This window comes from Hippopotamus amphibius, chromosome 6, assembly GCF_030028045.1.
Source record: "Hippopotamus amphibius kiboko isolate mHipAmp2 chromosome 6, mHipAmp2.hap2, whole genome shotgun sequence".
NCBI lineage: Eukaryota > Metazoa > Chordata > Mammalia > Artiodactyla > Hippopotamidae > Hippopotamus > Hippopotamus amphibius.
Genome location: NC_080191.1, coordinates 113,450,567 through 113,476,190, shown reverse-complemented (window position 1 = coordinate 113,476,190; position 25,624 = coordinate 113,450,567). Strand labels below are relative to the sequence as shown.

At 37.0% G+C, this 25,624-nt stretch overlaps 1 protein-coding gene across 1 annotated transcript in view; it reads right to left on the bottom strand.

The window, feature by feature from the left end:
• The window catches only part of DNAJC13 (DnaJ heat shock protein family (Hsp40) member C13), a 108,890-nt gene that overhangs the window by 17,971 nt on the left and 65,295 nt on the right, over nt 1-25,624 (bottom strand). Inside the window, exons 32-46 of the mRNA XM_057738611.1 lie at nt 23,878-24,032; nt 22,349-22,550; nt 20,800-20,915; nt 20,164-20,242; nt 18,811-18,946; nt 15,895-16,079; nt 15,386-15,460; nt 14,273-14,392; nt 11,615-11,794; nt 10,702-10,869; nt 8,717-8,830; nt 7,279-7,395; nt 5,966-6,143; nt 4,544-4,635; nt 1,765-1,864 (exon numbers count right to left, since the gene is read on the bottom strand). Of these exons, the coding sequence (XP_057594594.1) occupies nt 1,765-1,864; nt 4,544-4,635; nt 5,966-6,143; nt 7,279-7,395; nt 8,717-8,830; nt 10,702-10,869; nt 11,615-11,794; nt 14,273-14,392; nt 15,386-15,460; nt 15,895-16,079; nt 18,811-18,946; nt 20,164-20,242; nt 20,800-20,915; nt 22,349-22,550; nt 23,878-24,032 (2,017 nt within the window). The remainder of the gene's footprint in view (nt 1-1,764; nt 1,865-4,543; nt 4,636-5,965; nt 6,144-7,278; nt 7,396-8,716; nt 8,831-10,701; nt 10,870-11,614; nt 11,795-14,272; nt 14,393-15,385; nt 15,461-15,894; nt 16,080-18,810; nt 18,947-20,163; nt 20,243-20,799; nt 20,916-22,348; nt 22,551-23,877; nt 24,033-25,624) is intronic.

Sequence of the window (25,624 nt, the reverse complement as noted above, 5' to 3'; positions counted from 1 at the left end):
ACCCAGTTTGACCAACCCATGGATTCACAGCTAGTGGGAGGTATAACTCACTATACCACTGACGTATACAGAGGTTTACAGAGGTCTGACTCCAAAATCCACACTTGTAACCACTACGCCATTCTGTCTTGCTACCTCACTGTTCACTACAAATAAAGTCTCCTCATCTCCTGACACCCTGAGGACACTCTATTTAGGGATCTACAATTTTTACGTGGTGCTAGTATCTTAGAGAAATGAGTAGGAAGTAGCAGTTGCAAGACACTGCTCCAGTCTAAGACACAACAGCACCCTTCTGCATAGTCTGTGCGCTTCTCACCCCTTGTCACTGAAGTAGACTGGGCTGCTGGACTTTACTCTTCTAAAGTCAAATGGCAACAACAGACAGGTGACCAAAGGAGTAAAGAGTTGGCAAAGAGGGTGAAGGCTGGCAAGTATTAGGCTGAGACTAAAACAACAAAGGATGGTAGTCAGACTGAGCTAAGTGAAGAGGTAGGAGAACAAACACTCAAAAGGAGATTTTTAAGAGAAGCAACAATACCTCACTGAAAACTTACCACTGTTCTAACCATCGTTTCAAAGGAAAACAAGTCTTTGGAGGGGTCAGAGGAAGTTAACATCTTATGTTGACTTGTGAAAGATAATTTAGTCTAAAATATTAATGACAGCAGAGCAGATTGAGATATCTAGATGTCCGCTCTTTTACCAGTAAGATTAATGACTGGACTATATAAATCCAATATGAATATAAAATAACTTTCAAATTACGACTTCTGTAACATTCTTCACATCATCAATCAGTTTAACTTTCCATTGTCTGAAGCCTCACAAAGCTGTAAGAAACTAATAAAGAAGAAAAACCAACTAAGGTTGTAGGGATGATAAAAATAATCTGCAAATGACTTTTAAAAGTTGTAATTTTTAAAGAGCTATTTCAAATGTCATTTATTAAAGAAAACAAAAATATTCAATGGAAATTGGACTCCACTGAATTCACTGAACATAACACCTCACACATGCAAGGCACTGAGGCATAAAATGAATGAGACAGGTTGCTGCTCTCAAGGAGGAGAACTGGTGTGAAGTCAAGATTAACATGACTTTGAAGGGGCTGGCAAAGCCGACTGCGCAATGTCTGTTGATGGTTAAGTGGCAAAGGTGGAGTTACACTGCAATTGCCTTTGAAAAGCAACCTCAAGGTGATCCTAGTACAACCACACACTTACGCTAGATGACTGCACAGTTTGTAAGGAGTCTATATTATTGCAGGCTGTATTCAAGAAATCAGGTTGGTGTCTTTTTAGAAACTGTTCTCATTTGGTGGTAACAGTCGCTATCAGCACCAAAGCAGTAAAGGGCAAATAAAGCAGGACTGAACTTTAAGTTAACACAAGGTGATTTTTATCTTAAGCAGTTTTGCCCTATCATCCAAGATCAATTTTTTTTTTTAATAAACCATGGAATATTAGTCAGTTCTCAATTACCAATGTGTAGCTTACACTCAACAAATTGAAAATTCTGAATCATTTTCCTTTGCTTTTGGATCTCTCACCTCTTTCAACTTTTGACATGGGAAATTCAAAATAATTAACTTACATAAAAATATAATTAGGAAGACAAACCTAATATAAAGAATACCACTTAAAATATTCCAAAACAAAACATGGATAACACTATGTCAGAGGTTTTCTATCATCTATGTAACTGCTCCCCTCAATGGGCTGACTCTACTGTGGTTTCGAAAATTTCAGTGAATATACGTACTTGATGGCAAAGAATGTAGAAGAGCCAATAAATTAGACAAAACCATTGATTCAGCAATATTGTTGACACAATCTTGGTTAGATGTCACTATATTCACAACCTGAAAATTAATGAACAGGATATTAAGAGTTCTGGAAATAATTTCAGATCTAAACAAATTAAGTCAAATTAGTCAGACCTCTGACCTAGAGGGGGGGGATAGGGAGGGTGTGAGGGAGGCTCCAGAGGGAGGGGATATGGGGATATATGTATACATACAGCTGACTCACTTTGCCATACAGCAGAAACTAACACAACACTGTAAAGCAATTATACTCCAATAAAGATGTATCAAAAAACAAACAAACAAAACTAAATTAGTCAGACCTAAATAAACTTAAGGCTTTAACAAAGTAAGAAAAATGTTTAGAGAACAAAATATTCAATTTTTAGGCAAGAGTTTAATTTTAAAAGATTAGCTTTGCTCTTCTGAGAATAAAGAATGTTAATACTAATGCATATATTAGATACATTGGTTTTCTATTAATTTAGAGTTAAGAATTAAATACACTGATTTAAAATATTTTAGCACCAATTCACAATCTTGAAGCTTACAAGAAGGCTTCAATCCTACAACAGTTCATGCTCTAGAACTATGGTGTACACTGTAGTGTTTTCCAATTGTAGATGTGGGGTAGCAAGTGATTAGGAAGATAATCCTCTTCACTGCTGGTACTTTTTCTTTTAGAGGGAGAAAGTGAATGTCTTCAGTGCCCAGCACAACGGATTAGGTCTATCTTTTCATTATAACGAAATAGGGGAACTTCCTTGGTGGTGAGGTGGTTAACAGTCTGCCTGCCAATGCAGGGGACTCGGGTTCAATCCCTGGTCCAGGAAGATCCCACATGCTGTGGAGCAACGAAGCCCATGCGCCACAACTACTGAGCCAGTGTGCTGCAACTACTGAATCACGCATGCCTAGAGCCTGTGCTCCGAAACAAGAGAAGCCACTGAAATGAGAAGCCAGTGCACTGCAATGAAGAGTAGCCCCCACTCATCCACAACTAGAGAAAGCCGGCGAGCAGCAACTAAGACCCAACACAGCCAATAAAATAAACAAACAGGCATGTTTTTCTTTCAAAGAGGATGACCTGCCCATCAACAAATGAATGGATAAAGAAGATGTGGCATATATATACAATGGAATATTACTCAGCTATAAAAAGAGATGAGATGGAGCTATATGTAATGAGGTGGATAGACCTAGAGTCTGTCATACAGAGTGAAGTAAGTCAGAAAGAGGAAGACAAATATTGTATGCTAACTCACATATACGGAATCTAAAAATGGTACTGATGAACTCAGTGACAAGAACAAGGACGCAGGTGCAGAGAATGGACTGGAGAACTCAAGGTTTGGGAGGGGGCAGGGGGTGAAGGGGAAGCTGAGAGGAAGCGAGAGAGTAGCACAGACATACATATACTACCAAATGTAAAATAGATAGCCAGTGGGAAGTTGTTGTTTAACAAAGGGAGTTCAACTCAAGGATGGAAGATGCCTTAGAGGACTGGGACGGGGAGGGTGGGGGGGACTCGAGGGAGGGTGGGAGGGACTCGAGGGAGGGAGGGAATATGGGGATATGTGTATAAAAACAGATGATTGAACTTGGTGTACCCCCAAAAAATTAATAAATAAAATTAAAAAAAAAAAAAAGAGGATGACCTTTTAAGTCTAACTTATTACATCTAAAGATCAATGTCACTTAACTTGACCTATATGGTCAGCATCTCAAAGCAAAATATCCTAGATTTAATAATGCTTATTTAAAAAGTTACAAGATACTTGAAGGCATTAAGTGGAGAAGCAGGCTTTTCAATTAAAAGAAAAGCACGCTTGTTAAGCTTTTTGACCAATTTAACCTTTATTATTTTATTAAACATCTTTTTTAAACCAAAATGCAATATAAGAACATTTAATCATTCATAAAGAACTCATTAATCTGTTACTGCAGCGTTGAATTTGGTGCTCTTTATAATAAATTGTGTGTGTTATAATAAGCAGGATCATCTGAGAAAAGATCCTGGGAGCTCACTCTGCGTTGCCTCGACAAGGAGCTCCCTGTGACCAGGGTCTCCCGCTTCTCCCAGAGGAACAGGTTCCACCCAAACAGCCTCCTATAGGACCAATGATTTCATCCTCCTGAAGGAGGGGCCTCCAACCACTCTTGGACCACCAAGGCCCAAAGGTTCTGGGACAGCTGCCTTTCCTAGACAGCTTCTGTAAACAGCGTTAACACCCCAGGTGTCTGACTGTCACCCTCACTGGAAACGCTGCTTTTGTACCAGACCCATAAGAAGGGAGAGCAACTTAGGGAAAGGGAACACAAACCCACAGTGTGTAGCCAGCACAGTGCCCTGGTCTCAACAAGTCTCTTTGTGGGGACACTGAGAGATCAGGGAAATCCTGCCTCCTCTTCTTGTAAATCTGTGGCTTCCAAGCTTCCCAAGTAAAGCCCAGTCCTTAACTCACACCACATGACACTGTACAAATGTATCGCAAGTTCTAATGCATGACAGACAATGACCACAGAGAGAAGCACCTTGAACAGTGTACAATACTTGCTCTTCAAAATGAGCATGTTAATTCAAATTTTAAAAACATATTCACTTGGCTTAACAGGCAAAATGAAAAAAACTACATGCAAACTTTCATTTAACTTCAGATGATGATTAATCAAGGATCAAACCATGTATAGTAAGTTTTAGGAAAGATAACGTGCTTTAATACAAAATTCTTTTACCTCTAAAGCCAACTGCTGCACTTGACCAGCTCCATGGACTCGAAGAAGAGAAAATATTAACTTAAAGTGCCCAATGCATTCACTTTCAGAGCCTAGGAAGTAAAGATAAAATGTTAAATTTTTATTTCCAAGAGATGTTCTAAATTATCGACCTTCAGGAAACCAATATACATTTTTGTTTACTGTCAGTTGTAAGTCTCTGATAAACTTTTCTTAACATTTGCGACATGAAGTGGATGAAGTATCACTAAGGAGCAGTAAATTTTAAGAACTTAAACGATATTAGAATATCTTAGGTTAGTTTTGTCTTCATTTCCATCCTCACCTCTAGCTAACCCATAGGCTAAAAACAAGAAATATATAAAACACACAATCCAAACACAACTCAAAAATTAAAAGTGTAAGGTGGTAGTTTTACACTTTACCGCTAGACTGCAGAGCTACCCTTGTCAGCCTAATTACATTTGGGGAGAGTGCGACATTATCTGGCTTTTAACTAAGACTGAGTTAAAACTCTGCCACCAGTAAGTTCCCAATCAATAGCCAGTTTTGCTGTAACTCCTTTGTACCTAATATGTCAACTCCAAACAGTAACAAATGAAGTTTTCTTCATATTTTTATAATACTGCTTTTAAAAACATCTCCATGTATACCATGGGAATGACTTAAACAACATTTAATTATTGGTTATTTTATTTTTGAGTAATTTGTTGGCAATACAAACGTCAGCATTTTAATAGCAATGTAATACATACTGAAAAGAGCAAAGAAGTACATGAAAGATAGTATTAACTGTAAATAAAAAAGATTTGAAGTCCTCATGTAACTTAAACTGAATATATATTGTTTTAGGTTTTATATTCTATATTTGTTATCAAAGTTTGAATTGGAAGAAGCTCTCAGATTTTCACTCATCCACCTCCCTGAAGTCAGCCAAAAGTGTTCTTGGAAATGTCCTTCTTAAAGATGCCTTAAGAATGACAAATCTCACTTTATTATTTCAATTTTTATACAACAAAAAACTTCAGGCAGTTTTTCAAAAACATGGCATTGTTTTAGGGACCAGAAGATGCAAAAATTAGATCACCTAATAAATCTAATTTAAGCCCTCATATTGATACTTGGTATGTCAATTTATGTCATCAATGTGATATTTTACATTATCAAGTTATTCTGCCTTTTCAACTCGTTGAAACTCATTTGCTCTTAGAGATATATATGAATTCTTCTAAGCATGGTGACCTGACCTCTCTTTCAGACTATTAATTCAGAAGTAAAAACATTATGGGGTCAATTCCTCTTAATGTTATACATTATAACCAAGTATAATTTTCCCTGAGTTTCCCTGGTAAAATTGAGAACTGGAATTTTTAGGGCTCTTCCATTATAAGGATCTCACTTATCAAGGGTACAGTCACATACCTGGATTATATTTTATAACATTTCTCAGAGCCTCCAAAGCCATTTCCACTCTTGGCAAGCGATCTCCATGTTGCTCTGACTCCACTTTTGCAGCATGAGTGATAGCCATGAATGTGTGGAGGTACTGTGCCTGGGAGCCTATATAATCCAAGAGACTTGCAGCAAATGCTTTTGGAACCTAAGTTGAGTGGAAAAATATTTAAAAACATGTGTGCCCTTAGAAATAACCTATAACAAAGACTCCAGAGCAAAAAAACACAACAAAAATACTTCAAGCCATGAACATGATTAAATTATACACACACATGAATATACCTACAGATTACGTGGAGAGAGGGGGAGAAAGGGGACAAAACCCAATTGCATTAGGAAGTGTTTAACTTTTTTGTCCAAATCCATTAGAAATCTGATATACTCCCATCAGTACCTCAGTATAATAATTCTGAGATAAGAGTATGTCTTCCCTTTACCAAGGTAATTGATAGTATATGTAACTTCTATAATTTGGTTATATTTTTATATTTAAAAATTATATATATTTAATTATAAATTCAAAGGACAGTTTTCAGAAACTTCACAAATCACTGAACTCATTCTGCTTAGCAGCTTTTTATATATTTTATTCTGTGATAACTAATAAACGTTACAGTTTAGTAAATTCCTTTTTTTCCAAGACCAAACTCTAAAACAAAGCCTCACTTCCTTCTTCCTTACAAACCAATCAACCACCAAATCCTCTTTGCCACCCTCCAAAAAAAACTACAATAGAAATATCCTACATGATCTCCAAGCATTAAGGAAGGAAAAGAAGCTCATTTGCTTCCAAAGTGATTATGGATCATCATAGGAGATGATCTGGTGTGACCCTAGTCATCTTCTAAAAATTCTCTTTGCTCTCTACCTCTATTTTCTTATTTTCTTCTAAAAATCGGCCAGAGACAGACTATTGTCTGGTAGTCTGATATTTGACATGATGGAGTGAGTATGTGAATGGCCTTACACTTCCATGAGAGACCAGTAAAGCTGAAGGCATATACACATGACACAATGGGGTAGCATGATGCATAAAATATAAGGAACAGCTGGGAAAGGAATAAATTCTTATTCATAAATCCACAAAATTAAATTCTTCAACATTCAAAATAAAGAAGTTCATAAGTTATCAATGGTCACCCCATCAAATACCCAAGTTAGGATGATGCATTTGGCAAAGAACACAGGTATTATTTCAATGTATACAGTGTGAATAAACTAGTAGCTTTCAATAAAAAATGATCAAAGGTGTCAGACAAAATTAAAAGTAGAGAGCTCACCTCGAGTGGGAAAGTAGGGACTTCATTATAGACCCTAACAAAAATCTCCCCTACAATAAGTTCTTTGGCATGATCACTGTAGACAAATTCTGATCCATAAGTTTTGTCACAGTCACCCTTTTTAAAAAAGAAACAGGTTGTTAAATGTAAATCTGAATCATTAGTGTCTGGTTTATTAATCTATCCATATTTAGTTTAATAACTTAACAGATAAATAACTTGAAAGACGCATTCATTTTCCAGAGGGGAAAATGTAGTGGGATACACATCACAGCCCTCAATGCAATTCTAATGTTTGTAATCAGTTACATGGACTCTGGAAAAGGCACAGAGTTATGTTATTTTTCATTCCAGAGATCAATACTGCAACTCATTTTAAAATTTCAAAAGATCACTGAGGTCAGCAGTGAAGTGTCTTAGAGCTAGTGTTTATAAGCAAGTATGACATGTGGCTCTTCTCTCTCCACTCAGCAAACATTTGGCCCAGTCAGATACAGGGTAGTAGAGCTAAGAAATGAACACACTCAGACTGGTTTTAAAAAGTAATACATTAAGTGAAAAGTGCTGGAGAACAGAGTCTCTGAATAAAAAAAAAGCAAGGTAATAGTATATCGGTTGACAAATCAGGAAGAATTTCCATTTAAGGACAAGGAAAAAGGTAGGAAAGAGGAATAGGAAAAAAACAGCCCCAAGAAGATTTAGGTTGAAATCACACAAAATTTAGGTTGGACTGAAATAATATGTAAAAGTGTATAATAAATTGTCAAGGGCTAAACAAAGAGAGAAGGATATTCTCTCTTCTGACATACAGAAATCTGAGACTTGTTCTCCCTAGCTCTGCAATTCTCAAAACTTCTATCAATGAAGAGCTCTGAGTGACTATCATAAAATGAGTTCAAAACCAAATTTTGAATAATTCACGATACACAGTGATGGTTACTCTTTAGTGAAGTCCAAACCCCCAAACATAACTGTCTCCTAAACCATCAAGACTCAACCATCTAGTGTATTTATTATCTAGGCCTTCTCCTTATCTCCCATTCTACTTACTGTCTTTTGTTTTTTTCATGGCTTAATAGCTTCTCCTCTAGAAGGTGGCAGGATAGGAGAAATTATTCAATTTTGATACCAGAAAACAATTTTAATTTACTAGGGAAAAGAAGCTAAAGAGAACAATTAAAACAGAGCTTCTGGGCACAAAAAATGATTAAAATAGAAGACAGCTGGAAGTAAATGGTAACTAAAAACACAACAAAAAATTCTAATGTATGTGAAATAAAATAAGAATGCTATTATTAAATGGGTGAAATATTAGGCAGCAAAAGCTACAGGCTTGATTAACACAAAATGGAGAAAAAATGGGTTTCTGTTTTTTGTCAATACTGTTATATTTCCAGATATTCCGTGAGAGTAAGAAATTTATAAAACAATAACATACTTTTTTAATCATGTTTTCTTGTTGGGATTCAAGAAATTCAAGTAGTTCTGCTCTTGTAGAATTGTTCCATATCAAATAGGGGCTCTCTGTGTTACTGTTAAGCATCTTCAAAATCTAGGATACAGAATATTATTGTTTTATAAAATTGAGGAAAAATATTGAAGTTATCATTCATTAAAATTGTCTATGACATGCCAAGCACTGTAATAGGTACCTTAAGTAGAATGGATCTCAATCATTCTAACAAATTGCTTAGTATTTTCCATTTTGCAGCTGAGAAAAATCAAGACTGAAAAAGATCAAATTATTTGCCCCAGGTCTCACAACCCTTAAGTGGTGAAACTGGAATTCAAATTTGAGTCTGTTTGACTTCACATTCTTAACACTTGCTCTGCTTTGGTGAAAATTATATATGATATTTTATGTTACAGCATTTTTTTTAACACTCAGTAAATGTAAGCTTAAAAAGAATCATACCATACTGCCTTTACATACATATATTTGAAAACAAAATCTAAGTCTTTGTGACGCATACACCTAGGAAGGGAAATAAAATTTATGGGCAGAGACTCAGTTTCGACTTTCCTGGCCAAACCATGTAGTTCAGCAGACACAGCTTATGCCTGCTTAGCCATCCAGGATGCCTTCCCTTTGTTTAGCTCTCCTCAATTTTAAGTGTGCACACAGACATTTAATTCTCCTTTAAATCTTTTCCTTTTTCTTTTCTTTTTTTGGCTGCGCTGCAAGGCTTGTGGGATATCAGTTCCCTGACCAAGGATTGAACTCGGCCCTAGGCAGTGAAATTGTGTGGAGTCCTAACCACTGGACCACCAGGAATTCCCTAAATGATGTAATAAGAAGTTTTTACACTTTACATTTATAGAGCTCTATGCTAGGAGGAAAGCAGTGGGTTATTACCTCCATCTTACAAAAAAGATATCCAACCCTTGTTTTCAAAACATTAACTACTAGTTAAGTTAAATGACTGAAAAAATTTATTGTGAAGAAAATTTTAAAACTGAGAAGTGGCAGTTTAAGCATTTTATTAAATCGAGATGGAGTTTAGGCCAAAATTTTGAAGGTTACTTTTTTTGTTTTCTTTCCTGTAGTAGTTATTCAACAACTTGTTAGCACTTCTGGAAAGAATGTTTTCAGTCAGCAAAATACATCACATTGATGAACACAAAGTTCAGAAAAAGAACCAAGATCAAGACTGGCACCTAAAGCTCTTCCTTCTTAGGGGCTCTGAAAGGCAGTGTCCTGCACTAAAAAACAGACTTAGATCAGATTAGATTAAAAAAACAAATAAGCTGTTTATAAATTCTAAAAAAGACTTTACATTTGGAACTCTTAGGACTTTTTTTCTTCTAAAACTATTAGATAATCATCAGAGAAAACAAAATAAAAATAGCCTACAATTCTACCATTCAGGGATAAGTACAGTTAACATACTGATACAGATCCATCTATTCATTTTTTTAATACCAAAAATGGGATTGAATCTTTTCACTTAAAATACTTTAAACACCTTTTAATGTCTTCACATATACCTTTACAATTTGAGGCTTCATGGTATTCTACTTAATGGATTTCTATAGGTTAATTCTCTAATGCTTAGATTGTTTCTCAATGATTCTCACAGAAGAGGCTGAAGAGATCTGTCACGATCATACTTACTTTTGTCATGAGTGTATATGTGTGTGTGTACGTTTACTTTTAGGATTTCAATGCTGAGGCTGAGTTATAGCTTATAACGAACAGCTAAAAATAGACTCTGGGTCTCCTGACTCCCAGCCCTCTGCCCATTCCAAGTTGACTCTCTTGTCCTGTTCCTTTCTGATTCAATATTATCAAGAATTACAGTGAGCTCTACAGCTGAGCTCAATTTTTAGGTTTCCGAGAGCAATCAACATTGTTATGTTCCTCCACTACGTAAAAAATCTTGCAATATTTATCAAAATCCATGCTACTTCTGAAGCACATACCTCACTAGCACTAACCACAGAAAGTTTTCTGGCAACATAGGGGGTCAGCATGCCAGATAAACTTTTCCTTATGGTTGGATTCTCTGGTGTTGCTTGTTCTTCAGGCAGATACCCTCCAAGGCGACTTAGGGCACGGATACTCAGTTTGGCAAGGCTGTTGGCTACTTCCTGTTACAAAAAAAATTAAGACATTAAGACATTAAAATAGATCTATCTTACACAGGCAACAGTATCTTTATGGAATCAAAACAGTATGGAACATATTAAGGAACACAAAGCAAAAAAAAAAAGAAAAAAGAAACAAAAAAGTCCCCAACACTGATGTCAGAGAGTTTATGCATTAGAGCTTATTCTTTCATTTATATGAAAGACCATCAGAATCTATGTACTCATTTATACTCAATACAGTTATCTTATAGAAAATTGGAAGAAGCACATCGGGGGATAGGGTGCGGAATAAGGGAAGGGTGGGTAGATCTAATCGCTAGAGGCACATAACATAGTCACAATATGAGTAATGAATGACAGTGAACAGGAAAGGACAGACAGAAAAAAATATCTATAAAAATCAGGTCAAAAAAAAAAAAATCAGGTAAGTTCTCAAGTGTTTAGGGGAGCTAGCCCCAACAGCACTGTTATGATTTCCCTGTGATATACAAACATAATTTTGCCATCATAAAGCTGACCCTGAGTAATCAAGAAAAGATTAAGTTATGTCCAGTATATGCTATCACAAATTCCCTTGCCCTGAATCCTTCTGGGATAAGTGGTTAAGATAAAAAATTTGGGGGCTTAAAGAGCTTTATAAACTTAATAATCTTGAAAAACAGTTTATGCCTTAGAGGCTCTGCACAGCTATGGCTTTGCTGTGTATTAATCCACGGTATGGGTTCAAATTCAGTGTTAAAGTTACCTGCTGGTTTGTTTCTTCACTTTTCTGAATACCACTCTCTTCCAGTGTGTAGTCGTAATTAAACAGATAACCAAGCAGATGCCACAAAACTCCAGCTTGCAGTAGGTGTGTCTGTAGCCAGAAATCCATAGCAAAAGAGCTGACGCATTCTACCCCAAGAGCAGCCACCCGTGGAATACTCTGAGAATAAGAATAATGAAATTAATTACAGGACTAAAAAAAAAAAAAGCTCCCAAGGGAAATAGGCTGTGAACATACGTCAAGTTAGCTATCTTACTGTGTGTTTACCTCCTCTTACATTTTCAATTCTAGTTTATATCTGAATCCTATATCTTTTAAAGTCTAAAGTCAAAAGTAACCCTGTGGGGATTTTCCTGGTGGCGCAGTGGTTAAGAATCTGCCTGCCAACGCAGGGGACACGGGTTTGATCCCTCGTCCTGGAAGAGCCCACATGCCTCAGAGCAACTAAGCCCGTGCACCACAACTACTGAAGCCCACACGCTTAGAGCCCACACTCTGCAACAAGAGAACCCACCGCAGTGAGAAGCCTGCGCACCGCAACGAAAGAGTAGGCCCCTCTCTCGGCAACTAGAGAAAGCCCGTGTGCAGCAACAAAGACCCAACGCAGCCAATAAATAAATAAAAATTTATTAAAAAATAATAACGCTGTGACAAGACACAGAATTACTATTTTTAAAAAATTAATTTAAAAACTGAAGTATAGTTGATTTACAATATTGTGTTAGTTTCAAGTTTACAGCATAGAGATTTGATTTTTTCTGCAGATTATATTCCATTATACGTTATTATAAAATATTGGGTATAAGTCCTTGTGCTATACAGTTAATTCTTATTATCTATTTTATGTATAGTCATTTTATTTGTTAACCCCATTCTCCTAATTTGTCCCTCCCTGCCTCCCTCTCCCTTTTCTCTCTGGTGACCATAAATTTGTTTTCTATGTCTTGTGAGTCTGTTTCTGTTTTGTATATACACTCATTTGTATTCTTTTTTAGATTCCACATGTAAGTGATATACAGTGTTTGTCTTTCTCTGTCTGACTTATTACACTAAGCATAATATTCTCAAGGTCCATTCATGTTGCTGCAGATGGCAATATTTCATTCTTTTTTTCTGGCTGAATAATATTCCATTCTGTGTGTGCACACGTGCATGTGTGTATATACACATCTGAAGCCAACTGTCTGTTCATGGGCACTTGGGCTGTTTCCATGTCTTGGCTATTGTAAATAGTGCTACGAACACTGGATGCGTGTATCTTTTCAAATTGGTGTTTCCATTTTTCCAGATAATACGTACCCAGGAGTAGAACTGCTGGATCAAATGGTAGCTCTATTTTTATTTTTAAGGACCCTCCATGCTGTTTTCCACAGTGGCTGTACTGTACCAACTTACATTCCCAAGAACAGTGCACGACAGTTCTCTTTTCTCCACATCCTCTCCAGCATTTATTATTTGTAGACTTTTTGGTAATAGAGAGTCTGACTAATGTGAGGTGATACCTCATTGTGGTTTTGGTTTGTATCAGAATTACTGTCTTTGAAGCTAGTGTCAAAGACTTGCGAATATAGCCTTCTTTGTTTCACTTCTTGTATTTTTACTTTTTAAAAATACTGATAAGGCATTAATAGCAATGCATGTGCTAGTGATTGTAAGTGCATCAATGAGATCTTTAGTGCAGGTGTAGAGATTTACTCCTTTTTTTTAAATTAATTAATTAATTAATTTATTGGCTGTGTTGGGTCTTCGTTGCTGCACACGGGCTTTCTCTAGTTGCGGCGACTGGGGGCTACTCTTTGTTGCCGTTCACAGGCTCCTCATTGTGGTGGCTTCTCTTGCTGTGGAGCACAGGCTCTAGGCACGCGGGGTTCAGTAGCTGCGGTACATGGGCTCAATAGTTGTGGCTCACGGGCTCTACGGCACAGGCTCAGTAGTTGTAGCGTACGGGCTTAGTTGTTCCGTTGGCATTTGGGATCTTCCTGGGGCAGAGACTGAACCCGTGTCCCCTGCACTGGCAGGCAGATTCTTAACCACTGCACCACCTAGGAAGTCCCAAGATTTACTTCTTTATACCAGAGTTTGTATTCTTATTAAACACTTCTAAGGATATCAAGTAAATATGTTGAGGACATATTTTCATCAGATTCCTTACTTCTAGATACCTTAGCCCAGGATCGGCACCCCAATCCTGTTCTATCCCAACACAGCTGTCACTCTGCCCAGCCACCTATCACATTACCCACAGCCGACTTCCCTCAGCAGGACTGGACTGGGAGAAACAGCAAGCTCTCAGATCCCTATAGCCTTCTACCAGGCAGTGACTCCACTCTTAAGTTTCAGGTTTTACGTGGTCCTTTACTTTCATTAGATTGATTTAGTCTAGTCTTCTCTCTTGCTTCCCTGCCTCTGTTCAAATGTTCTGATGAGACCAACTTCCCTCTAGAGAAGTCACTCTAGTCTTATTCTTTGTGGGCCAGCCCAGGAACAAAAGCTTCAGTGAAAAATGCTTTTAGGGATTCATGTAATCTACCTGAAATGAATTTTAGGAAAACAACTTGTTTATAAATTGGGGACTAGCTACTCGACAAGAAAACCCACTGCTGACTGAATCCAGAAAGCAGTAAAGATGGCCTCTACCTTGCCAAAATAGAGCACCCGACAGAGATCCCTGATGATGCCAGGCATTTCTGTGATCTTCTCCCGGCATTCTTCAAACTGAGCGGCCACACTATAGCATTTGCTTATGTGTCCACACACCTGCAAACAACACAAAGGAGGGAAAAAAAAGTCACATGTGCATTCTTCATTTAAGACAGTGGAAATCAGATCAGCAGAGATTCGTGAATAATGCTTAACAGTATATATGTCACTCCAAAATTAAACAGAACATTTCTATTGTCTGGTTAAGATTCCCTATAGATGCAGGGCTGGCAACCCATGGCCACTAAGGCCAAAGAGCCAAGTCAACCATGACCTGTTTTTGTATGACCAGGAAGCTAAGAATGGTTTTTACATTTTGAAAGAGTTGCAAAAATCACAAAGAAAAATACACACCAGACTCTATGTAACCTGAAAGTTCAAACATTTACTCTCTGGCCCTTTAAAAGAAAAAGTCTGCCAATCTCTGAATTAAAGTATTTTTGTCCAGAATTCTAATAATGTACTATACTTAAAAATAAGGATGAAACTCAAAAGCCTGTACTCGATTGCTTTACATTCTAAATTTTGCTGGCATAAACAGAAGGCCACATAAAAAGATGCATTCTACAATGATCTTAATGAATTCCTGATGGATCTTCTATCAAAGAATTCAACAGAAAAGAAGCCAATGAAAACAGTAGGGATGGGAAAGAGAGGTAGAGAAGGAAATTAAGGAAGGGGATGGAAGATAAGTGAAACCAAAATGACAAATGTTTGAAACTGGGTGAAGGGACATAAGGATTCATTATATCATTCTCTATTTTAAGAAAAAAAAATTAAGCCAACAGATTAGATATGATTCAGCACAGTGGTTCTCAAAGTGTGATACACAGACCAACAGAGTATCACTTGGGAATTTTGCTAGAAAAGCATATTCTCAGGCCCCCACCTGAATCAGACCTTCTGAATCAGAAACTCTGTGGGCTGGGGGCCTGGGAGGCAGAGCTCAGCAACCCAGGTTTTAATGACCCCTTCAAGTGATTCCCACAGACAATAAAGTCTGAAATACTAGTCTAGCGTAACTTTCTTGGAACCATGTTTTAGCCGTACCTGTACTGACATGTCACTTGGTTTACTAGAACGATTCAAGACAGCCACACAGCGACTAAATGCCTCTTGTAACACCTGGGGAGAAAGAAGTCAGCCATTAACTCTCCATTTTGACTTGGAGTCTGAAAAGCCTTTTCTGGTAGGGATAAAACATTAATAACCTTTTAATATAGAAACTTGCCAAATAAATGTTTGCTCAATTAACATTTGTTAAATAAACAAGTAAACAAAGGACTGAAGTTTTTTAAGCATCTCACTATGCTATTTTCTGCAGTAATATTAAGCTCACCAACTTTGAATCCAACATTCTACAATTCACGTTATAAAAGAAAGCTCCATTTATTTTAATTTTGGTATTAGAATTTAGAGAGTATAATACTGTTATTTGTTGCAAATTAAATTAAAGAAACCATATTAGCTGTATTTGTACTGGGCGAATTCTTTATTGCTGAGACATACAGTTTGCCTAAACTAGCCTGAAGACAAGGACAAAGATCATTCCATATTACCTCAATTCCATTCTCCCTTCTAAGCTCTTCAGCATTGAGGGCTGAGCAGTTAACCGTATGGAAAGCCAGCTCTGCAGCAGCAGGCAACAATGGTGATTCTTTTGAGAAAAGGAGGTCATCTGAAGTTTCCATTGTTATAGTCCTAATTAGCATGGGGTATCCTGCATATTTATAAGGCTGTAAATCTGAAATAATCATGGTTTTAAGTTAATTTTGACATTATGTTCAATTATGTTAGAGATTAAAACAGACAACACCTTAAATGTTTCCTAATTCTAGTCTATAAAAAGAAATAAAACCAAATACAAATCCCTTGAATCTTTTCAACTAGCAAACTTGTTTGGCTGACTTCTCTAAAATGTTTCCACTAGAAACAGAGTATTTCCTGGTAAATTAAAACTGAATTTTGTGTTCAGCGTTTTGATCTTTTGCAGAATAGCTACTTTCTATGTTGTCCATGTGATCTTTGTAAATTTTCACCTGATTACAGACAGCAAGACACAGCCAATGCACCAGAGACCCATACCTCTTTATAAAGAGACAGCAACAGACATTTGATTTAAATGAGAGTTAATATTTTACATTCTGCTTTCTGAATAACAAGCGTACTCTTCTATTTTACCAGCTATCATGAAATAAACGTTTGAAAGTACCGAATATAATTTGTTACTAGGAATACAAAATAGAAAATTTGTTAACTGTATTTGGCTAATTCCAGATTCTGATAAGCAAATTTAAAAGTGAAATCTGAAATGTACTGGTGCTCAATTCCTATTCTTTTCATTCTGTTTTTTTTTTTTAAACTAACCTCTGAGGCAGAAATATGTAAATTAATTGGCTTTGACTTTATAAGTATCTGTCATCCCACTTGAAATCAGAATAAAGCTTTCTGCCTTTTGAGAATGACCGATAATCTGCTTTACAGTAACTCATCATTTCTAAGATGGCTTAAAAAAAAAGCCTCTTAGAACTGGTCCTAGTAGTTCCAACACATACATACGTAAGAAAAAGACTGAATTAATGTTAAATTCTATCAGTTCAGGACCCCCACCCCAGAACTTACTGAGTATAAACCTCCTTAGAGAAAAGTGGAAGACAGCCTGAAAAAAACATTCTGACCTTAATATACCAATGATGAGCTACAACTTGTGGCTAATATAGAGTTACCAGCCATCAAAAAATAACCAATGGTTTGAAAAAGACTTCTTTAAACTCATTCTTATTAGTAATAAATGCCATATAACTAAATGTGTTACAAATGTTTTCTGTTGAGTTCAAATGCAGAAGTGAATAAATTAATCACTGCTCTCTACTGACCAAGCTGCTCAATCCCCATGCTGTCCCCTCCAATACTTAAACTGGAACCCTACTTGTCTTCAGTTACCCAACACTCCTGCTTACCTCAGATCCCCACTGTCCTCTCTTTTCTCCCATCATCCGACAGAGCAAATGGCTCTCACACACTTTGTGTGTAAGCCAAGTTTAATTCCCAAGCCAATGGACACCTGCCATATTGAATCTAACTCCCCACCCTCAACAAAGTCTTAAAAATTTTCAATGTGCTTCTAGCTTTCTGGCTGCTACTGTTAGGGCTACCACAAATGGCCCTGAGAACATGCTGGAAATTTCCATTAACCTAAACCCTAAAACTGAAATGGAGCAGGACCCTATGGTCCTTGCCCGCCATGTCCTCCACCTGCCTTTCGGCTGTGGAAAAACTTTAGCCAAAGAATAAGTTTAATCAGAGAAGTGAGAAAACACAGAAACAAAGGAAAACAGTCAAAGGAGACCAAATAATAGTTTAGTCATTAAGCAAAATCAAGGACCTTTAGCTCCTCCTCAAAGGCTACAGATAATATTCTGAGCCATATCCTGTGAGCTGTCTTATAGAAACTGAAATCCCCATTAGGTGGAAGAAGTTAACTACATGATAACCAGACTCTAGCCATGACATAAGCTGCCACAATTCTGAGAATTGGCCTCAAGGAAATGGGAACAAACCAACCCGTGAAATAAAGACTAACTGTACTTAAAGCAATCAAGATGACACTGGTCAGACCGCCACATGACCAATTTCTAGGTGACTGTCAGAGCTGACTACTGTTTCTGCATGTAGCACCCTTCCCTCAGCCTATAAAAGCTCTTGCCCACTGGTTGAGGGGAGTGGGGGAAGGATTCGGTCTTTGAACAGGCATCCACCCTCCCCTCCAACCCACCCCCTCCGTTGGCAGCATCCAAAATAAAGCAAACTTTCCTCTCCACCAACCTTGCCTTTTTATTGGCTTTTGAGCAGTGAGCAGCTGGACCCTACTTTCGGTTACAAAAATCACATCTAATTTCTGTTGCTTTTTAAAAACCAGAACTCTCTTGGTTGTTTTCAGCCTTTAGAGGTTTATGGACAGGTACAGTCTTATAAAAAACATTTAATGATCCTTAAATTCCAGGTCCATTTTAGATCTCACATCAATGTTTACTGCTATATGGCTAAAGACAAAAACTAACCAAGTACCTCCAGAGAACAGAAATTTACTTTGGGAAGGAACAATGAAATCTGGTTGGAAATGTAAACTATGAAAAACATAGGTAAGAAGTGGAAGGTATAAAACAAACAACGTTTTGGGTCTAACTGCAGAAAATCACTCTTCTACTGTATCTAAAATGCAATTCCAAGAGTCTTTTGTAATAATAATTAGAAATAGGCTGCAGGGCTTCCTAGGTGGCGCAGTGGTTAAGAATCTGCCTGCCAATGCAGGGGACACAGGTTCGATCCCTGCTCCAGGAAGATCCCACATGCCACGGAGCAACTAAGCCCGTGTGCCAAAAAAAAAAAAAAAAAAGAAATAGGCTGCAGAAACAAGGAACGTGGTAGAATTAGCTGGAGGATAAATCAAAATTTGAGAATAACATATGCCGTACCTTCTTTATGACGGTTGAAGAGGATGCTCTGCGTTTTTAGAATTAAAATTATATTCTCTGGATCTGGTCCATCCATTACTTTTGCTGATTTGGTACATAAAAATTCATAGGCTTTATTTACCTTTTCAAACATATCCTGTATGTAACCAAAGACAATTAACTTTTAATTTGGAACATCTCAAATTACAACTTAGAACACAGTGGGTTTGTATTTTATCAGGAAATTCTTAGTTACTATTTTGTTTTGTTTTTTACATTAAGGAATTCATTCCAACTGTCATCTAGATGGTACACTTTTCAGGTGAAACAATTTTTTTTTTCCCAAATAGCCTCGGCCCACACCTAACCTCATTCTTAAGATGATGTTAAGTAACCTGCCTAAAGTCACAAACCCCACTGCTGAGAGCTAAGATTCACACTCAGGTCTGACTCTATATCCATGCCCTTAAACTACTATATAAACTACTTAACTATAATGTTCCTTGATCTATATGTTGATCCTTGTGTCAGTATAATACTGTTTTACTATTATAGTTTCATAGAGTATTTTCATATCTGGTAGTTTAAGTCTAGCAATTTAATACTGATTTCAAAATTTCTTCCTATATTGTTGCTTTCTTTCCCAGACGAATCTGAACTGCTTTAAATTTCTCAAAAAATGTCCCAGGCTTTTGATTAAAAATGTATTAAACATATAAAAGTGACATTTTTTCAATGCTGCTTCCTATTCAGGAATACTGCCTGTCTTTAATAAAACACACTAGCCCTGAATCAGTGGAAATTACTCCAAGTTTCTAGCAACAAACTATCAGTACTGTTTCAGTGGTCTTTATGTGATTTTATCTTTTATGAATCACCACTGACATTGCAGCAGGAAGCTGGAAAAAACAAGATCAGGGAATGCTGGCAGCAGGTGGATTTAAGTCTGAACCAAATTTCCCACTTTTTCATTAACAGTGATATGAAGTCGGATGTCATTAAAAACAATAAATTACCCAAAGCAATCTGGGTTGCAATGGCATCACCTACAAATGAATTAAGTTCACCCACATCCTAATTTTCAATTATTCATGTGACTGCCCGCTAGAGTTAATTCTCAAATAGACATGGGTAAGGAAAGGCAATAAAACCCATAAGTTACTAGTCACAGAGTAGTCCTTTTGATAAAATGAGAGAAGACCATTTATGCAGAAAACCTGAGCATGTGGGTCAGAAGTTAATTAAACATATACTGGACACATATTATGAGGTAGACACAGGCGCATAGGATGAGTATATTTTTTCTCCGCCTGAAATAGCAATAGAGCAAAAGCAAGTCAGCCCCAAAGCCCTAATTCCAAGGGCAATACATACCCTCCCTTCTGGATTCTTATCAGGGTGGTACTTCTGTGCAAGTCTGAAGTAAGCTTTTCTAATCTTGCTCTCATCATGCCTACAAAATAGGAAAACTGCTTCATGAATTGAGTAAGGTGCAAGAAAGATATTTACACAATCATCTAAAATATTTTAAGAACCTTACTTTTATTGTGTATGATCATATACTAGACTTCAAAGTAAACCCACTAAGATTTAAGTAAGATTATTCTTATGTGTTATCTTTACACATAAAAGATAAAACCTAAACATTCCCTATGTGAGGTTACAATATTCACTTCAAATTACAAAACCATATTTGCAGTTTGCAGAACTAAGAATTTTTTTTAAACTAACTTTTCAAAATGTCACTTCAAACTATAATTCTAAGTTATTTTAACTATCAGCCTTGCCAAAAATGAACAAATTCAGTCTATACTTAAGAAAATGTCTTTCAAACTGTTTTTCTCTAATATATCTATTATACTATAAAACTTCACTGATGATAAATTACATCTGCATTCTTTCCTACATGTCTGCCATCTACTATCCTAGACACACTACTATCAAATCTCTCCCTCATGTAGAACACAAACTGCAAGCAGCAGGGGGAAGAGGATACTGAAAATGACTCACGGCCCCTGTCCTTGAGGGAGATTAAGCACTTCATAAGCATCATCTATTGACATTGCAGGTGGCTTCTTTTCTACTTCCTTCTTCCAGGCATCAAGGGTATCTTTTAGAAGCTTAACCTTAAAGACAGAGAATTAAAATTTACATCTATTAAAGTAAAACTATTTCAGAATATAATTTTTAAGTTATACAACTGTTGTGCTGTGTTTATTTAAAATGACATTTCTAGGCTAACCTATTAACAGCTTTCTAAAATACAGATAAACAAAATCACCTTCCAGAACTGCTGAATGCTTGGGTAGCAAGGTATTTGTTATGGGGCTACATATTTTTTAAAGTGATATTTTAATTCTCTGCCAATTTTTGTCTCTACTTTTAATTGTTAAAGAAACATTCAGAAAGTACGGAACACTTTGGAATTAGCATTCACTGTGGTAAGAAAGAAAACAGTGTATAATGGCATGCTTTTCTAGGTGATCTAACATAATTACTGGTATACTGGCATTCAAGCAAACTTAAAGAATAGTGAACACAAGGGAGTCTGGGTAGTGGTGAGAGGAAGAGAGCTAATATTTACTGCATGCCTATGTGCCAAGAAGCTATGTGCTTTACAGACTGCAGATTTAATTCTTGTATAAAATTTCAGTACTACATGAAAACATCAAGGTTCTGAGAGACAGCTGCATATTTCCCAATAAGTGATGGAGCTGGATTCAAACCTAGCTCTGAGTAAAAAGCCCAAACTTCAACTACCTCATGTTGAATCCAGAACAAGCGGCAGAGTCTACCTGTCTGCATCTGGTCACTGCACTGCAAAAAGGCAGTGAAGTGCTTGGCGGTACAAACGGCAACCATTCTGAAGTCTTTTGATGGTAAGGGTAATGGTATAACCTCTGCTATAGTAACAGACCGATGGGGCACCCAGGCCTACTTTATTCCAGGCTTCCAGTTGGTATCCAGGGACTCAAGTTGGAGGGGTCCCAAGGGCACTGTGGACAGGCAGACAGTAGATACTACTACAGAAATGTGCAGGTCACACTTATTGCCTCCAATGTGCGCCAGGAATACGCTGTGTTTTTTATGTGAATGCGCACTTAATCTTACCAACCACGACATGAAATAGCTGCTATTAGTAGTGGTAGCCCTACTACCATAACTGAGGCTTAGAGAAGTTAAGCAATACACTGAAAGTTACACAGAGCCATTAATGGCCAAACTGAAACTCAACCCCAGTTTGCCTAACTCTAGCATCTGTGAGCTTAATCAATCTGCTATTATAGTATGTAATTGTGTCACATACATGAAATTGAGTTTGTTTTGTTTTTGTCACAAGAGATCAAGATTGCAAAGTCCTTTTATGCTCCTTGAAAAAACTTTCAGTTTGGGGTTTACCTAAATATACTGAACTACACTCAGAATTACACAGTGCTTAAGTAAGGAGGACTATTTCAGAAAGCTATTATCCTTCTTATCACAGAAAGAAGAGATAGCCAGAAGTGATTAGAGGTTATTTTTATGGTTTAAGAAGGCACAAACGAATCTGCTGACTTACCGGGTCTTTAATTGGCCAATCTGGAAACCGGAGTGTATCACAAAGTTGCTTGAGGTAATAAATATTACAAAACAGTTCATTTTCTAGTTGTGGGTAGCTGATAACTGGGATGGGGCAATACTGATAAAGTGCTCTCGTGTTACTCTGAAGACGAGGTGTGAAGTCAGCAAGATGGGCAGCAATCTTCTCAATCATGAGGCGCCTACAATTAGAAAAGTCTCCAAGCCTTAGGAAGGCATTATTTGACTTTATTCTAAAGAAAAGGCTGAGACAGGTAATCATGCAAGACAATTACATGGATCTTCTTCAGAGTAACTTAGTTATTGGCCTAAAATGAGAGCTTTAAGAATGTTACCTGGAGTATTCTAAACTTACTGTGCAGAAACACTCCATGGATATAAACTTAATTGGTAATACTATCTATATAAAGAAGACCACAGAGAAAAAGGCTGACAATACCAGCCCTTCTTACTGAAAATTCAGTCATTAGAAGGTCAATGGTATGGAATCTGCATGCATGAGGGCACAGCCATGGAATCAAGTTAGCTATCACCCCAAAGAAGCTCACTGCCTGATCTTTATTTTAGTTAATTTAGCACAACCTGGGATCTGGCCCTCAGCTAAGACGAAAAGTGATTTGCTCAGTATACAGAGAGCTACATTCTTTAGATGAGGGACTCATATTAACCAATCTCAGGAGAAAAATATTACACAGAATAACTGCAATAAACTTATTCATAGTCCTATACATTTGTTCCCAATGAAAAATATGACTGTCATACAGAATACATTCAAATTGGTGGCTAGCACATGCCAAGCCTATAGGTCAACCTATCAGAGAAGCCAAATGATGGCCAGCAAGTGGCACTGTGCGAGTCAGCCAAAGAAGAATGAGAAACTGACTTAGAAGATTGACTGCCATCCAGCTAAGAAGACTGAGAGGTTCTCCAGAGAGGCAGACTTGGCACTGGAACCATGAACTGCCAAGTCTTTCCTGGACAAAGCCTGTCTGGACACTGACATCTGCTTCCGGACCTCTCCTTTTTCTTGGTGGAAACAGGCTTTCGTATGGCATTCTCCTGCTAACCTGCACGGTCACTATGTGCTGGCTAGGGAGCCCTCATTCTAAAATGATTTTGGGTATCTCTAGTCTGATCCATTGTATGTGGGCATGGTTTTTAATTAGTGGGGTACAGTTCTACTTTCAAATACCTAGAAGGAGTGTCTTGATTTTATCCCTATATATCTCTTATATACATATTAATTCTTTACCTAAAAGTGGTAATAGGCTCCACCCTTATATAAAGCTCTATTAAGGTAAGAGTAATTTGGTCAAATCATTAACATGATCTAACAAACAGAAAAAAGCTCAGGGCCTTGTCAACAGCAGTCACTTGATTTGGCACCAATGACTATTGCAGCTTTAGATGATGCAACTAGTGAAGGCAAATCTTTTCACAGAAATCAAACCAGGTGGCAAGAGGCAAAGATTCTGTGTTTAAAATACAAACAATCAACTGGCTATTTACCTCATTTCACTGCTCCAGATTGCTTCTGGAGTATCAAATTCTCCTAGAAAAATCTCAGAAAACTTTTCAGGCTCATAATTTTCTAAGTAACAAACCATTGCTTCTGGTAGAATGTGCCCAAGTATACTTCTCTGAAAAATATCTTGTCCTTTTGTCTTTAAAACAAAACAAAATGTAGTTAGAAACACTAAAGTTATCTTTTAGTTTTCTAATAAATGAATTAGGGTTAGAGAACATTTTAAGAAAGGAGAACAGCTGGAACATATTGCTTTTATGCTTTTGAAATTTACATGGAAAAATGACAAAATGAGAAGTGCAAGGTGCCTGGTATAAACTGGCTTCGCATGAACGCCAAGGTGGAACTACCCACTCTAGCCCTACAGCAGCCTTAACCTCCTCATGAGTCAGGTGCTGCCAACATTATTTAGTACAATTAGCCTTTGACCGTGTAATGAACAACACAAGGAAGACTCTGCAAAGATTTACATCAATTATTCTGTGTTACACTGTTGACTGTAGCTCCCACTTGCACCTGCTTCTGTTTTCAAAAATAAGTCCAGAAAAATCGAGATCTTAAAAAGCCTATCCTCATGAAGTGTGGCTAGAATTTAGATGGCGAATTTCTATTCAGAGTAATTTTAATTAACTGTACTAAGACCTCCGTTCTCTGACTGGCCAAATGCAGTCAAGGTAATGTTCATACTTTAATCAGGCTAAATTTTTTAAACTCATTTCTTTGCCTGACGGAAAAAAAAATCCTTAAGACTATAAATACTTTTCTTATTTCCTTCTAGGCAAACTGAAGATATTTCACTCCACTAGGATCTTGACAGAGAGATGGGGGGAAAAACCCAGACAGGGTTTTACCACTTACTGCAAAGTCTAATTAGATAATGAATATTTGCAAGCGTTTTACTAATAACAAATTCACTATCTGTTAAACTTTTGGGTGAACAATTGCTTATTTTGTTCTTTAGAACACTATTTTTTGTTAATTCCTACGTCTAGAGTTCTGCTATAAACCAATACTGTTTTACTGTAATTATTCAAAATATTATTAGAGGAAATGATGTATATAGTTTCTCACATAAACTTTGAAAAAGAAAGATTACATATGCATAACTGCACAGAAAAAAGGAAAATAGAAGAATGATACAAGTGCCTAACGTTACACTAAGGTGGTAGCATTTGATGCAAATTTTTTAAAAACTTTATATTCTCATTTTCTATTTGTATAAAGCTATGGAAATCATACTTCCATGGACATCACTTTAATATTATTAGACTGTAAACAGATTACTTCCCAGGGCTTTACTGGCTGCTCTATAAAACATGCAGTTTGGGTCTTCTGTCTGTTGTCAAAGTGGTATAATAGTCCTTGGTCTAGTTTTGGTTTATTCTGCTCTCAATAAAACTTGAAAATCAATGTTCCATGAAAAGCCAAACAAAATTTCAAACATGATTCAGTTACGTGTTTACCATAAACATCTCCGCAAAATGTAGGTATAAAGCTACATTTTGTCAAAGCTACCTGGGTAAGTCTCATCTTTTTTTGGATTCCTACTTTTCCTCCCCAGTAAAATGGCAAGAATACTTGAGAGCACCAGAAAATTTAAGTAGCTTCAAAAACGAAACTTAGCACTTCTCTCATGTTAGGTTCTCAACAAAAAGAAGGTGGAAGTCTTAACTGAATCTGAGCTGACTATATGAGACTCAGGTATATACTGAATTATTTATGAACATTACT